Here is a 16,849-nt window from a genome sequence, read left to right as displayed (position 1 = left end):
TAAGCAACACCACTTCCAGACCCTGCTGATATTGGGAAACGTGGTAATATGCTACTGCCCAAAAAGAACAATCTAATGTTCACCATTAATAAAAAAGACATGTATTTAGTGGATTTTTTTTTAATGTTTATTTAATTTTGAGAGACAGAGAGCATGATCAGGGGAAAAGCAGAGAGAGAGGGAGACACAGAATCTGAAGCAGACTCCAGGCTCTGAGCTGTCAGCACAGAGCGAGATGCAGGGCTCGAACTCACGAACCGTGAGGTCATGACCTGAGCTGAAGTCGGATGCTTCATGGACTGAGCCACCCAGGCGTCCCGATTTAGTGGAATTTGTAACACTAACAATTCACTGGCACTAATATGCTTTTGTCCATTGTATGATAACACATGCTTATTGCAAAACTTTTAGAAAACACTAAAATGGGGGCGACTGGGTGGCTCAGTCAGTTGAACATTCGACTTCAGCTCAGGACATGATCTCAGTTCGTGAGTTCGAGCCCTGAATCAGGTTCACTGCTGTTAGCATAGAGCCTGCTTTGGATCCTCTGCCCCCCTTCTCTCTCTGCCCCTTCCCTGCTCATGTTCTTTCTCTCAAAAATAAATAAACATTACAAAAAAAGAAAATACTAAAAACTGCAAGAGAAAAACATCACTCACAGTCACACACCACTGAGAGATGACCTCTGTTAGTCTTTGATGAATTTTAAAAAAGTACTTGAATGTATTATATGCATATATATATTAAAGCTTTTTTTTTGTTATAAATGCATATTTATTATACAAAAGTATGAAGAAAAACTGTCCAGAATACTTATTACAGAAAACCTGGTAATATTTTGATATGTAATTAATCTTTTACCTTTAAATGTTTATTTCTTTATTTTGAGAGAGAGAAAGAGAAAGCATGCGCCGGTGAGGTACAGAGAGAGGGAGAGAGAGTCCCAAGCAGGTTCCGAGCTGTCAGAGCAGAGCCTGACCCGGGACTCGATCTCACGAACCGTGACCGAGCTGAAATCAAGAGTCAACGCTTAACCAACTGAGCCACCCAGACGCAAAAATAAATAAACATTTATAAATAAATAAATAAATAAATAAATAAATAAATAAATAAATACTGGAGTAATAGGTTTCTTGGCAGCTGAGTAAACTCCACCTGTAAAACCACCTGGTTCTTGTGTTTACTTTGTAGGAAGAAGTTTAAATAATCCTTCTGCTTCCTTAATGGTGATCTGCCAATTCAGACTTTCTAATGTTTTAGCACCGTTAACAGTTTCTAGGAACCTGTCCGTGTGCCTGTTTCCAAATCTACTGGTGTAATGATGTCGATAATATTCATTTACCTTTTCAGACTCTGCGAGGTCTCTAGTTCTACCTCTTTTCCGTTCACAACACGATTTGTTCCGACTGGCGTCACAAGATGACCATCCATTACTATTTCCAAAGAACCAACTTTTGACCTTTTGTTTCTGGGCCTACCTCCTTCCTTTCTCTTTCCCCGGAGTTTATTCTTTTTGTTCCTTTTTGAACTTCAGTTGGACATTTAGCGCACTGATTTTCAGGCATTCTTCCTTTCTAATATAAACATTTAAAGCCAATCATTTCTCTCAGAGCAACGTTTTTGCTGCTTCCCACAAATTTTGATAAGGAGGGTTTTTATTACTTCTCATTTATACAGTAGAATGGGTAACTGTGACATATTTATACAACGGACTATTATATAGCAGTCAGGTAAATGAACTTAGCTACATGCAATGATGCGGACGAATCTTAGCTGTAGGACACTGAATAAAAAAGAACGAATACCAAAAGACTATACATAGTAATGACACCCTTGTCTAAAAAGTTCCCAAAGAGGCAAAACTCAACATTAGTAATACATATTATGTGTGTGTATATATATTATATATATAAAATAAAAATTTTCTTTAAGGGGCGCCTGGGTGGCTCAGTCAGTTGAGCAGCCGATTTCGGCTCAGGTCATGATCTCATGGTTCATGGGTCCACAGGCCCCACGTCAGGCTCTGTGCTGACAGCTCGGAGCCTGGAGCCCGCTTTGGATTCTGCGTCTCCCTCTCTCTCTGCCCCTCCCCTGCTTGTGCTCGGTCTCTAAGATAAACATTAAAAAAAATTATTTTTTTTTAATAAATAAAAAATAAAAAATTTTAAATGCAATTGTATGATAACTATGAAGTTCTGCAGAATGGTTAAATCGGCAGAGGAGGCAGGGAAGAACCTACAAAAAGATGTAACTGACCGGTGATCTTTTTATTCATGAGTGGGCAGTGGGTGCACGGATGTTCATTGTATCATTAAAGTAAACAAAATAAAATAGGGTCATGCTGGGACCAGTAAGAACAGTGTGTAAAGAACCAAGGAATAGGAGTAATCCTATTCTATGGAACTTATGAGCAAGAAACAAAAAGAAAAATAAGCAAATGTAATGTAGAAGCAAAAAAAACCCAGAGTGATAAGCTTCATTTTTAGATAGGGGAACACAAAAGAGTGCCCTTGGTCTCCCAAATGTGGAAACCACGTACTCTCCAAGGACAGGTGACCTCATGGCACCAGTAGTTACAGAAAAACTTTGAAGGTCCATACCTAGAATTTAAATCAATCATAACAACAAATGTTAGAACAAATACAGTGTTTTTTCTCATAACACTTAAACAAAACCAAGGCCTATGTAAGGAGCTCCTTTATGGATTTTCAAATCCTTTAATCTCACAATTACAAAAGCTATATTTATTAAGGGTTTACTTTGTATCAGGTGCTCTCCTCGGCATTTGACAGACACTATTTCTGAGTCACCGAGTACAAGGTCAACTGTTGGACACTGGTATATACTAGAGAAATAAACTTTTCTTGCGTTAAGCCCTGAGATTCTGGGGTTTGCACAAGTAAATAGGTACGATTAGCCCTCTTAGGAGATGGAAAAAAAATGCATCTGCCCTGGGCTTAGAGAAGAGGTTCTAAAGGTCCTGCCCTCTCCCAGGGGAGGGCAGGGCTCTAGGCATCAAAGTGGTACAAGGCTCCCTCTCCTGGAGATTTAGTGCCATATTTAGTACCAGTAGGAGCCAAAGACAGAAGTGAAAGAGCAAGTGAAAAGTGGAGTTCTCTCTCAGGTGGAGGGGACCTGATACAGTTAGTTCCAGAACACTTCATCATGCTTTGAAAGCCTAGGGCATTAAAGACCGTACGTTTGAAGCCTGTCGGCCCGTGAAGGTGCCACGAAGGCAGCAGCAGCCTGGTAATCCTCAGACAAAAGCCAAACAACAAAACGCTGCTCTCTGTGCTTTCATGTTAGACCAGGAGGAGGCTGAAGACCTAGATTTATCCGATGCCGATTTAATGCCCGTCAGTCCCGTTCTTACATCAAAAGCAGGATTGAAGGGTGGCCTGGGATGAAGGCACACGATAAGGCGTGTGAGGCGAAAAGCCAGGTAGGAAGAAGGGAAGCCAATATACCAATCACTGAGACTAAGTGTGTGTAGCTGCTGTCCCCGGGGCGGATCTCAAATTCTAGTGCGTCTGTGTTCCAGCTGCATTTGCCAACGGACTGGGCGGCCAGGAGCCGTATCTAAAGTTTTCTAAAAGCACACTTTTACCAGGAGTTAACGTGATTCTTACAAAAGAATAAAGCATTTTCAAATGTGGTGGTAGAGCTGGATCAAGAGTTTTGAAATTAAGCAGATGTGTGTTTGATTTCTGCCTCTGTCTTGTCCTTTGAGGGACGTGGCTTCATTCATCTTTGTGAATCTCAACGTCCATACAAATGAAATGGAACAGCAGCACCTGCGTCTTCAAATGGTTTTTAGGATTAAAGCTGGTGATCACTCCGAAGAATAGCAAATACATACCTTTTCTGAGGAAACAGAGCACAACACAGCGGCGTAGCAAACACCAAACTTAGAAAAACGGAAAAGAAAAAGACAAGTCAGAGCCTTTCCAATGGCAACTTTCAGATCCTTTGTCTGTCTCACTTTTATAACGATCCTTCAAATATTACATTTCCTCCCCAAAAATACGTCCTGTTTGTGTAATTTTATCACCAGGGACTGTCAAAATAAGTTTCAAAAAAATCAGAGAAATATCCAGAACTTAAAAAAGAATCACACAGAGTCCCAAATGTTGTAGGTTTCCCTTTGCTTCTATCCAATTGTTGGGACCGTAAGTTCCCTAAGTTCCGGGATCTGTTCTGGGTCTCACTTTCAAAACCTGTGTCTCACATTATCTACCCATTGCTTTGCCTTTCTTATGCTGTATATTTACCTCCATAAAGGAAATTAAGTATGTAAAAGTGATTCCACTCACCAAAAGCCAACTAATCCAACTTGAATAGGTGCACTCATCCACGGGAACCTCTGTGTGGAGAAATAAATTACTTTGAATGCTTTTTATACAGACTCTTTGAGACAATTTCTCCTGATTAGCGGGAAGGAAACTCTCCACACTACAAGACCCAGATTAGTGAAATTTGGGGGGAACACTGCAGCAGGCACGTTAGTTCTGACTTCCTGCAGCCTCCTTGATCTGTCAGTAAATGCCCATGCAGAGATCAAGTGGCTTCTCATTTTTTTCTCTTGCACATATAATCTGAGAGATGCTTGGCTCTAAACAGGTGGAGAAACCATTACCATTTAATTGTAATTCACCTCTTGGCTGGGGAGGCTATACAGCCTGGTGTCAAGGTTGGAAGACAAACTAACCTGTACTCAAATCTCTGCCCTGCCAGTTCGCTCCTGACAGTGGGGGAAAGACAGGCAGAGCCCAAGCGCTCCAAGCTTCTGGTTTTCTCGTCTGCAAAACGAGGATCACAGCGGGCTTCCCAACAGTGAATGAGAGAAGATATGCCAGGTATTGGTCATAAGGCACCTAGAACGGTGCCTGGAACGTAGCAGAAACCCAACATTTCCCTCCTCCCCTGCATCTTCCCTTTCTTGCTTTTAGTTGCTGTCAATATGGTTAAAACTATTGCTGGCACAGAAAACTTGTGCCTTTCTCTCTTTTTTTTTTAAATGGAAACGAAGGAGCTGGTTGGTCTTTCAGAGAATAAGCAGTTAGCTTTTTAGTTTTCAAAAAGGAGTGGTACCAAAAAACACAATATAAAGAACGGTGGGGTATATGGTTATAGAAACAAGGCGACTGAAACGTCTGCAACCAAGTTGTGAACTGGTCGTTATGAAATCAGCCAACTTAGTGAAGAGTCAACACAAGCTGTTAAAAAAATCATGACCCCCACGATGCTTGCAGGAGAGGCATACCCTCGTCCCCGAGAAGACTCCTCTGGAGAACAGGTACATCACGCAGGGTAGTGCGGGGGGGAGAGAGGCATGGACTAGAGAGGAAGGGAGAAATGTCATCAAGAGAGGACACACCCAGGGGCGCCTGGGTGGCGCAGTCGGTTAAGCGTCCGGCTTCAGCCAGGTCACGATCTCGCGGTCCGTGAGTTCGAGCCCCGCGTCAGGCTCTGGGCTGATGGCTTGGAGCCTGGAGCCTGTTTCCGATTCTGTGTCTCCCTCTCTCTCTGCCCCTCCCCCGTTCATGCTCTGTCTCTCTCTGTCCCAAAAATAAATAAAAAATGAAAAAAAAAAAATTAAAAAAAAAAAAAAAAAAAAAAGAGAGGACACACCCACCCCTCCAAGGACAGTAAGAAAAGGACACACGGTATCTTGGGCAACTGGCTTGGAGTGATGATGGATTTTCATCAGGAGATGTAAATCCTCGCCCTGGCACTGCCCAGACTTGTGACGTCCGCGCTGGGTGACAGGAAGGCAAGCTCAGCAAGGAGATTTTGTGAAGGATGAACTTGAGCCCCTGAGAGCGGCCTTCTTATTTCAAGTGGACTCTTGTCTGAAGGGAAGGGGGCTAACCTGTTAAACCAGGGAGCAGCTGCAAGTAATCTCCAAGGACGTGTGCAAGTGAGAGGCCGACTGTGCCTCATGCCAATGGTTTCCATGGAAAGGCTCTCAGTAGTGACAAGGATCCTGGAGAACTCTGACTTCATCCAACCTGGATGTCATCCTCTCTCCTGACTCCTCTCCAGCACCCCGTCCGCTCAACTCATCCCCACTTTTTAAACAGCACTTAGCCTGAGACTCAGGGAGCTGTGGATGTTTGGTCTTCCCTCATATGCTCCCACACCTCGAACTGTGCCAACAGAGGCTATCTTAAATAATAGTTTCAATGAATTAGAGACACTACCCATCAATTTAAAAGGTATATATTCATGAGGCCAACGTGCAAAAAGTTAATATGACTCTAAAATCTTCCCTCCGCCAGGATCATGATCTTTTCCCCAACAGCTTTACTGACTTATGGTAAAACGCACAGATTTGATGTGTAAAGTTTTGATACATGTATTTGGCTGAGAAGCCATCACGACGATCAAGATAATGAACATATCCTTCCATACCTAATGCTTTCCTTGTGCCTTGTGCCCTTGGCAATTTCTCTTTCTGAAACCCCGCACCCCATTCCCTGGCAACCTCTGATCTCTTGTCACTATATGTATCAGTTTATATTTTCCAGCATTTTATGTACAGAACATATTCTTTTGTGTAATCATTTTGAGGTTCATTCAGGTTGTTGCACGTTATCAATAGTTCATTACGTTTGCTTGCTGAGTTAGGTATCCTATTGCATGGATACAGCACAACTTGATAATCTATCCTCTTGCTGATGACCATCTGGGTTGTTTCTGGTTTTTGGAGACTGCAAATAAAAATAAAGCTGCTGTGAACATCCGTCTTTTATAGACACATGCTTTCATTTCTCCGAGGTAAACACCTAGGAGTGACATGGCTGGGTCAGGTGGTAAACATCTGTTTCACTTTTTAAGAAACTACCAAACTATTTTCCAAAGTGGTTGTACTGTTTTTCATTCCCACTAGCAGGATATGAGAGTTCCAGTTTCTCCACATTGCCACCGACATTGGCTATGGTCAGTCTTTTTGACTTTAGCCACTCCTGGAGGTGTTCAGTGGTAGCTCATGTAGTTTTTACGTGAATTTCCCCAGTAACTAAAGATACTGAGCATGTATATGTACATAAACACATATACACATGTATAAATATGTATATATGTATATATTTGGGGAAATGTCCGTTCAAACCTTTTGCTCATTTTTTTAAAATTGGGTTGTTTTCTTGAACGAGTGTTGAAGGCTCTTTATATCTTCTGTATAGAAGTCCTTTATCAGATACAAGCTTGCATAGATTTTCTCCCAGTCTGTTTGCCTTTTCAAAACTATAAAGTTTTCAAAAAACAGAACTTTATCATTTTGATGCAGTCCAGTTTATCAATTTGTCTTTTATGGACTGTGCCTTCGCTGCTGTGTCTAAGAAATCTTGGCCAAACCCTCAGTCTCAAAGATGGCCTCTTCTATATTTTGCCAGAAATTTTACAGTTGTAGATTTTTACGTTTAGAGTCTATGAACCATGGGGAGTTAATTTTTATATATGGTACAGTCAATTCCCTATACATAGCCCACAACCTGGCCATCTGGAAGTTTCCCAATAAGCCATGCTGTGTGTCCTCTCTGAGCTTCTGTGGACCATGTATCCTTGGCCACCATTCAAGTCTCTGCCCACCTCCTGCATTTGGGGGAGACATTTCTAATCCCTCTGTGCTGCATTCTGTAATCACCAAGTGTTGGAACCACTGCCTTGTGCCTCTTCCTGTCACTGTGCTTTCTGGCTATTGAGAGCAGGGCTCTGTCTCTATGACTCAATTACCCAGCACATCCCTTGGATTGTAACAGGGCATTCAGCAAAGGGCTGCTGAGTAAATACATGAGTGAACGAACAAATAAATGCTACACTCACACTTAATTAACAGAAAATCCTGAAAATACACTGAGTAGACAGAGCTGTCTACCTTTGTTAAAAGGAATAAGGAAGAAGCAGAACTAAGGGATGAGGAACTATTATCTCATCTAAACCATAGTAACTTTATGTATTCCTAATGAAAGTGCCAGCAAGGTAAAGAGACCACAGGAGTTATTCTTCAAGAATACCATTCTTCAAAGTGCCAGATTTTAGGCAGTGAACTTTCTGATTTATTGCAAAGGTTTCTGTGAGTCACCTGCCCACAGATGATGCTTTTTTCTAGCTAGCACTCCACTTGGAAAAAGATAAGGCGTAGGGGGGAGGGATGAGTCATACCGAATGCTCCCCAAGCTCACCATTAAAAAAGCCAAGAATATCCAATTTGTTTCATGTCGGCAGAGGAGTTTGGTCATGTCCAAGGTAAAAGCCCAGGCAAGTGCATCCTTACAGAGGGGCACATGCGGCCGCTAGAGCTGTGGGAACAATCAGGGGGCCAGGCGAGGCAGACATCACCCACATGGACGTTACGAGCTGCTGAGAAATGATCTCTGAAACCTCTGTGAAAGGAGCATGGTAAAGCTTCTCCGAAGATGGAAATGTATGGCTATTAACACAAGCCACCTCTGCCTACGTTTTAGTAGCGGCTACACTATCCCTTCAGTCCCATGGGAACTCTCTACTGCGCAACATGCAGGACTTCAGCCTAACAGCAACCCTGCACTCTTTCGGGGAGTGGAATGTGTGCACGAATAGCCCAACATTTAGCCACTGCTTTTTCAAAGCGACGTCCTCCCCTGGGGTCTGAAGGGGTGCAGCCACAACCAGACCCCCGGTAGCTAGCGAGACCCTGGGACTGATCCACGAGCTACTCTGACCGCCTCGCCCAACCTCACCCCGGGGATCTGCATCCTGCAACCGGCGGCCTCTGGCAGCTCCAGGTGAGGGGCGGAGGGGCGGAGGGGCGGAGGGGCGAGCTGGGGAGCGGGGCAGGCAGAGGGCTTCTCCGTGAAGGATGTGTGGGTGGCACACCTCCAAATTATTATTAAGTACATGGTATCGAGCGAAGCTAAAGACTGCAAACTGAGATGGGGGAGGAGAACAAAATATGTATTCATTTATTAACGTGAAAAAGCCTAAAAGAGAGTGGCAACGGGGGGTTAACTGCCTGGATCATTTGCTGCTTCTTTCATGTAGAAAATGCTGTTAGGCCGAAACAAGAAAATGATGCATTATGCACAACTACGTCCCCTGTCCAGTGTTTGTCACTCAGAGTAACTACAGCAACTTTTCCAACAATGCCGAGACCCCAGGAGTGCCAAGGCACGACTGAACTGGGAGAATGATGTACCAGCCTCATTTCCATGCGTTTTCTCCAGTGACCTAACTTTTCAGCATTAACGTAGCTTCCAATGCAGACTTTCCCTGAGAATTTCTGGGATCCCTAGCCACGGTCGGGATACGCGTCAGCAGCCACAGGGCACCACGTGCCCCCAGGCTGCAGCCAGACTCTGCAGAATTGAGTCCCACCCGTGGTGGACGCGGCGAGACTCGGAGCCTCTGCTCCGGAGCCAGGCTGCCGAGATTCTTCTGCTGGGTGGCCTTTGAGAGACAGAGAGAAGAGGACGGGAGGGCTTCGGCAGTGGGGATGCCGTCACTGAAGGTGGCCTCCCAACAGATTTCACAGCCACCTGCAGATTCATGACAATCATAACCTTGTGACACGGTCGGCAGAATGAGCCAGAGTGATGACCCGTCTCTTACGAAAGCGTCACTTTTATCGTCAGACGAACTATATAAGAGACAGCTTCCAAGTCTTGTAACCAACCTAGAAATCTGGTCTTGCTTTAAAAACCTGATTGTTTCTTCAGTTCAGCAGGAGTGGGGGGTTACATTTATTTTGATCCTCCATGGCTCCTGAAGTTGGCACGCCAAGACCTTAGGAGCCAAAAAGGCTGCCTGGGCCGACGTATGCCCTTGCAGAAACAGTGGGATCCTAATGCCTTCCCAGAGCAAGAGCCGGCAGAGAAGAACACAGGGCATCAATTCAACATCTGCAAAGTTACGCATGTACTGGATGGGCCACTCACCACTAGCACCCTGAAGAGCTTTTTCCTTCAAAGCCGAAATCACTTCCCATAAGTAAAGCAGGGATGGCCAGAGAAAGGAGCACTGCATTAGTTTTTTTCAGATTTTCTGAAAAGCACTGAGATGTCAAAGCTGATGAATTCCAATGTGTATATAATCTGGTAGTTTTAGGATACAGTCACTGTTCAAGTACATAAACTAATCCGTTAGCAGCTTTTAAGAGTCCATCTTCTCTAAGCTTTGCACCAGAAGGAGAGACGGGCAAAATTTTTTCATTAATTCTTAAAATAACAGCTTACTGAAGTAGGTAAAATGTCACGTGAATCCACAATGACATTTTGGTCTATACCGATAGCTTTACTGCTTAAATACATACATATAGATAGAGATATAGATATAGATATAGATATATAGATAGGTATCTATATCTATATATATATAGAACTGTTTTGTATCTGGGGACAGTTCAATGGCTACAGGGCCACCATGACATGCTATTGCACAATTCATACTGATGTGCAAGACTGCTGTGGGAGAGTGTTAAGGGAATACAACTCTTTCATGTGCCCACAGCTCCCAAGAAAGAATACGAGAGAAGGTGCTGGAGAGGGTCCCCTTTCCCTAACATGGGGTTGACGCAGGGACAGGCCACAACCTGGGTACATGGGTCAAATGAGGCACTCGACGTTACTATCTCCTCACGGCATACTTTCTGGTTTCCTTCTCTAAGAACATTAATGGTATTGCAAGTGTTTATGAAGTGTTCACTTAGCGGTGACTGTAGCTTTCCTCCTGGCGCCCATTAGAATTCTCCTAATCGTGAGATTAGGATTAGGAAACCATTCAGGAAGTGTTTGGCCTGCGAACTAGGTCCTTTTTCAAAGCTTTATAGTGTCTCTTCGATGTTACATTTCTGTTTCTAAGACCCAAAACGATTCACCCCAAGACAGCCGCAGTCTTCCCCACAAGACACCTGTTCCTTCAGCGAGGAGCCTGCCTCCTTTCTCCGGGTAGATCTAACAAAGCCACTTTCCCAACTGTATGAGCCACATGAGTCACCCGATTCTACCATATCCCAATTGTTAAAGCACTGGAAAATGAAGATGATGCGTGAACGCTATCGCTTTAAACCGCGGATGCTACAAACAGCAGTGTAGGAGCATCGAGAGTCCTCGGTCACAGTTTCATCCCGTGATGTTTTCAGACCTCGAAGGGAGGTGGCTGAGAGACTAATGAATTACTAGATATGATCACCAAAGAAAAATACACGGGGCGCTATATTCAGGGTTCAACAAGGTACTACTCCAAACGACGTTTCCATTTCCGGTAGTCGGCATAGTGACCTATCAACACATCACTCCAAATTCACACCACGTCTTCATTATCACTAGCTAGGCATCCCAGTGATGACGAGGATGAGGGTCTCACTCATCCCGAGGGTGTGGCCTCTCGAGAAGTGAGCAGCCACCTTCCATTTACGAAAGCTTTTTCAAATATCTGAGATCACAAGTAAAATGTCCCTCGAAACATCTTTTTAGTTACGCGAGTGCCCAAGTGCCAACGGCCTTCAAACTCTTTCCTCGCTGTGTAGGAAACATTCTGCACAGTTTGAAATCCGAAAGGGTTGAGGCAGAGATAGAAGCGGGGCTTACCTTTAGGAAGGCTTTCTTCTCCAAAGTGTTCATGATAAATGGAGGGATGGCTGCGAGTAAAGACAGATCCACCTAAGTCTTAATATTTATTTTCAGCTTACGTTTTTTTCAACAATTTCACAAAACGCTTATGTCACTTTTAGGCTATTTTCGCTGGCAGAGTGCAATTATTTGCAGTAATTCTTTAAAATACTTCAGTATTTAAAAAAGGTTTTAAAACTAATGTGATGGTCTTTACCAGCCAGAAAATTGTATAATCTTGAAGGGAACTTCAGATTTTACTTTAAGTATGCAACAGCACACACATCAGGAACTTTCCTCTCCTGTGTTAATAAAACACATGCAACCTCCCCCAGGCATCCATCCCACGTGGGGGGAGAAAAAAGAGAAGAAAGAAAAAAAGATTCCTGCCTTGAGTGACCCTAGAAAAGTTACCTAACTTCTCTGAGCCTCAGCTTTCTGTTTTCCTCATTGATAAAGCGGAGAAAATTCTATCAAACTGGCTGGGACGGTCAGATACAATGATGCACATAAAACTTCGGGGAGTGGTAGTTCATTTATTATTTACTCACAATTTCCATCAGACTAAACTGTCACGTCAACCACTTCAATATGGCAATTACCTCTATAGATTTCACTGGGAAAGAAAGATTGTGTTTCTCCTCTGGGGACTAAATAATGTTTAAAATAACCAAGCCTCTAGAAATAGAAAGATCTGTTGGGCTGGCTGAACTCCAAAGGGGAACCTTGTATTTCAAAATGAGGAAGAACAAAACTAAAATCAAACACAGATACGGGACAGGAGCAGGAGTTGCAAGCTTGAGTTTGGCAAATCTGGAAATCTGGGCTCAGCAGGCGCGTCGGGGAGGGCGCCGCGGCCCCTCGTAGGTTGGGGACGGTGTGTTGGTGCCAGACTCGGGGGGACTCTTGGCCTGTTTCGGGACTGTGGTTTCCACAGTGCACCCACCTCCAGAGCAGACACTGCTGTCTCATGAGGGTCCACGAGGGCGCCTTTGTTGAATGAATTAATGGTGGCGAAATCGGATAATCCCAATTAGCTGGGATGCCACTACCATGTTCCTCAGAGTTTTCCTTCAGGCCCTTTTCCTCAACTTTTGCTGCCTACTCCTACTTATCCCCTGATTGAGATTCACGATGACAGAATGAACTTAAAGACAACAAAATATACTAGCGGGACAACCTGACAGCAGTTGATTAAGTAAGTAGGCTTCCCCTGAGAGCCTGGTTAATAGCCAAGTGCTTTCTGCATTCAGTTTACATGATGAAATTAATCCATTTGTTTCTATAAACAGCACTAGACCTTCCAGACCATCTGGTTTCTGAGTAAGTCTGAGAATCTCCTCTCGGCCTTTGGTCTGAGGGTAGCTCTAGAAAGCCCTAGGACTGGCCCAGAGTTTCTCAGGGGAACTAAACACAGCGCAGATTTTGGCTGGCGCTTGTGCTGACTCCAAGCCCTGCGAACAAAACTGAGTAGAAGCTTGGTGCACATCTTAAGAGCTGCTCTAACCAACCCGACTTGGTGTGTGTTCTAAACGGTCTCCAACTGATACAAATCAACCTCCAGCAGAAATTACTCTGATTCGAGAACTTCTCGAAGTTTCTTTTTAGGAGTGATGAAAATCAAATTCTTTGCCTTCAGGTTCTCATAACCTGTACTGTCACCGCCCAGGTCCACACCTGTCCCCAACACTGGTCTGCTGTGGTGGGCCAGCTTCCCGGCCAGTCTCCCCAACCATCCCACCACCACTGCTGGCTCCCTCTGGCCTCCACAGGGCACCCACAGCGCCAGGTGTCGTGCAGCAAAAGCCTAAGAAAGATGACCCCACGCCCCTGCCCAAACTGCCCCGTGGCCACTCAGACTACAGTCAGGCCTCGCTGACTGACAGCTACTAACCCATGCCCGGGGCTGCCATGAGAATCCTGGAGACGACCACCTGTGTGATGGCTTGTTTTGCAGCATTGGCCGACTCGCCCAAGCGGTTCCCATTCTCGTCTGTGACGGGAATGCCGACTTTGAGTTCCCTGCCGAGCAAAACACACGCAAAGAGGTTCACAGACGCCCTCTCGTGAAAAGGCTGGAAATAGCACGGTCCTGTGGAAGATCAAGTCCCCACTGAATCCAACTAGCCACTCAGGTGTCATTTTTGGCACTAAGTGGCCTGTTTTCAAATACCACGAACAAGTTGTATGACGGGCACAAGAGTAAAATAACACTAGCGAACTCCATTACAGAAAGTGTCTCATTTTTAGGAACAATAGGACTCAAAGGGCGAGTATGCTAACTTAAAGATAAAGCTAACTCCTATGCTCACGTGCAAACCTGAGCAACTCTCCAAATGAGAGACACATACATGGTATGTGCCGTCGGTGACCTAACTGCCTAGACTGACGCAGGACTCACTAGTACGTGGCACTGCTGGATATCTAACTCTAGTTACTAACACTAAAAGTACAGCTCCTATTTGTTACCCTTCCTCGTTATCCATTCCAAGCTGCTTTTCCTTGTCCTTTCTTCTCTCCTAATTTTTTGCCAGGGCTATAAAATACTTTCAAAAATAGACATGAATATTATTTTAAAGCCAAGAAGACGGTTCTGGGCTGTGGTCGGGGAGAACCTATTTTAGAGAATACACTTTCAGTGCAGAGACCTTCTCTGCCTAGCCCTAGCACAAACATTATGTGAGCTTGAGATCCACATTTTAAACGTTTTACTACACAGAAGCAGAAAGAATATTCTATCCCCCCACATGCCCACAGCCTACTTTAGTAACTAGCAGGTCATGGCTAAGCTTGCTTCATTAATGGACCCATCTCCGCGCCCGTGACGGATTATGCTGAAGCAAACCCCACGTCTCCCGTAGTCTCCCGTAATTCCGTCTACAAAGATTAACATGAACTCGTAATAAAAGTTCCGACACAACTAATTATCCCAAGCGGCTCCACTGTCAAGCACCAGTCCTTTCGACGACTGCACGTGGATCTTACCTTTGCCGCATTAACGGGATATTAATGCAATTAGCAGCAGCTACCGCAGCAAAGGGAACAAAACGTCCTATGAGTGGTGAGACGTGCTGCAGAAAAGAGAATTCCAAAAGCATTACCTTACTTTGCCCGGATGACTAAATGCACTTATTTCTCCCTGAAAACCACTAAAAACCCAGAGTCTTCTTTGCACGGATGCTCAGGCCAGGAGTACTTTCAAAACTCGTGGCCTGGTGGTGTCCGTCTATTTCCCACATGGGCGCACTTCCGGGACATGTGACAGCTTAGCCTGGCTGACGGACTGGGGGGCTTTGGAGTCGCAGAGTCTGGAGTCCACGTACTGGCATCCCTACCTCTCCGGAGGTGTGGGCGCAGGCACGTTCTTCTGCACACAGCCTCTAGCGGGCAGTTAGGGTCAGGGGACATTGGGCACAGTGCCAGGGACAGACCAGGGGCTTGGCAGACGGTGTGGGTGACGGCACTTCCCAAGCTCATTGGAAGACACAACTGGACCTGAACTATTCTGGGAAATAACTGAGAGGCTTGGAGCCAGGCAGGTGAGAAGAAATTCAGAAGCTCTGCTACAGAAATGAGAATCTGGGTACCTTGGTCAATGCATTGAGTCCCAGAGCTGTTGCTACGGCTCCAGTTGTGGCAGAAACATAAGCTGTTCCCAATTCACTGAAAACAAAGAGAAAGAACGGTGCGTGAGAAAGGAGGGCACATCAGGAAACTTGGGCTCGCCGTTTTCTGAAGAAATGAGGGGGAGATGTGAAAAAGCGTGACTGAGAGCGGAGAGCCCCCAAAACAACACCCGTTATCGGTCTACACATAGCAACGCCGAAGGCGAGCAGGCGGACCCCGGAGAAGGGGCACCCCTCACACACAAGCCACCTGCCACGTACGACGAGCGGCCACAGGGAGCCGGTTCCAGGGTGGGACGCAGGGGCTGTGCGTGCACGACGCCACAGCGCGGGGAGGAGGGAGGAGCAGCCGGGTCTGCGTGTTGGCAGCACGGCTGCTCAAGCGAAAGCTACTTCCCCAATATAAACATACACACTGAAAGCAAACCTGCGCTGCTGTCGTTCTTAAAACGATAGAACCTGTCGTATGGAACTACAGAAGGTCCCGTCCTCGACAGTCAGCCAAGCACAGCGCTTTTCTCTCACTTTAAAAGAAATTTTAGTTCAAAGGGTTGGAAGAAACGAAGGTGTGATAAACACTGCTGGTGGCGGATTTCCACAGCCTTTGTTCCATTTGGGGAAAGAAGACCGTGTGGACCGTCAAAAGCCATTTGAAGTGATGCGACGAAAAAGAAAACACTCTGAAGTGTTGTACAAGTTGAGCTAAAAGCTGTGGTTAGCTAATCACTTCAGGACATTGAAACAGTTGTTTACAGGACTGGCTCTGTAGATGATTTATTTTAAAGACAAATCCTGGGGCACCTGGATGGCTCAGTCGGTTAAGCATCCGACTTCAGCTCAGGTCATGATCTCACGGTTCGTGAGTTCGAGCCCCGCGTCGGGCTCTGGGCTGACAGCTCGGAGACTGGAGCCTGCTTCAGATTCTGCATCTCCCTCGCTCTCTGCCCCTCCCCCCACTCATGCTCTGTCTCTCTCTAAAATAAATAATAAAAACATCAGTAAAACCCCAGAAAGACAAATCCTGTATGAGAGTCCCCCTGATTTCTGCAGAGATCGCACTACTGAGCCTGCTACTTTGGACACTGCTGTCTGGCCACAGGCTCAGGGTAGGTGGGGGCTGTCTAAACTTGCCACAGGCGTTCTGCCGGGGGAGCTCGAGGGTGTGGGAGACAAACCCACCTACCAGCACCACTAACAGCACGAGCCCTGAGAAGGGAGGAGAAGAAACACTACTGAAAACCATGCCCCGTGATATTCCGAACAGTATCAACAATTCGTACGGCACTGAATCAAGGGCACGCTGGAGAAGTCAGGGAACAGTTAACTCTTACAGTCTTACTTTACAGTGAGGGGAGCGTCTCCACTTCTGTTGGTGTAATTGACCACGGCATTGAAGGACTGGTTAATCCACTGCCAGAACAGCACCGCCGGCGTGGTCCTAAAACAGAGCGATCCATCACATACCGGCCATCGCCTGTGACCTAGCCGCTGTGCAGAACAGAAAATGTGAACACCAGTAACCAGAGGGGAGATGGACTGTGGAAGGAGGACGCTAGGGCAGAGACCGTGCATTCTGGGTCGAGGGCTTCGGACCTGTACGGCGGGGCAGATGCTCACCCTCTGGTTCTCAGCTCC

The 16,849-nt window shown here is 45.5% G+C and overlaps 1 protein-coding gene across 4 annotated transcripts in view; it reads right to left on the bottom strand.

The window, feature by feature from the left end:
- The window catches only part of SFXN1 (sideroflexin 1), a 40,480-nt gene that overhangs the window by 3,150 nt on the left and 20,481 nt on the right, over positions 1–16,849 (bottom strand). For all 4 annotated transcript variants that reach the window (XM_058723728.1, XM_058723746.1, XM_058723736.1 and 1 more), the window contains exons 4-10: positions 16,554–16,652; positions 15,176–15,251; positions 14,574–14,659; positions 13,483–13,610; positions 11,568–11,617; positions 4,314–4,363; positions 3,860–3,907 (exon numbers count right to left, since the gene is read on the bottom strand). In XM_058723728.1, the coding sequence (XP_058579711.1) occupies positions 3,860–3,907; positions 4,314–4,363; positions 11,568–11,617; positions 13,483–13,610; positions 14,574–14,659; positions 15,176–15,251; positions 16,554–16,652 (537 nt within the window). The remainder of the gene's footprint in view (positions 1–3,859; positions 3,908–4,313; positions 4,364–11,567; positions 11,618–13,482; positions 13,611–14,573; positions 14,660–15,175; positions 15,252–16,553; positions 16,653–16,849) is intronic.

Source organism: Neofelis nebulosa, chromosome 1, assembly GCF_028018385.1.
Source record: "Neofelis nebulosa isolate mNeoNeb1 chromosome 1, mNeoNeb1.pri, whole genome shotgun sequence".
NCBI lineage: Eukaryota > Metazoa > Chordata > Mammalia > Carnivora > Felidae > Neofelis > Neofelis nebulosa.
This window is presented reverse-complemented; position numbering and strand designations above follow the sequence as displayed.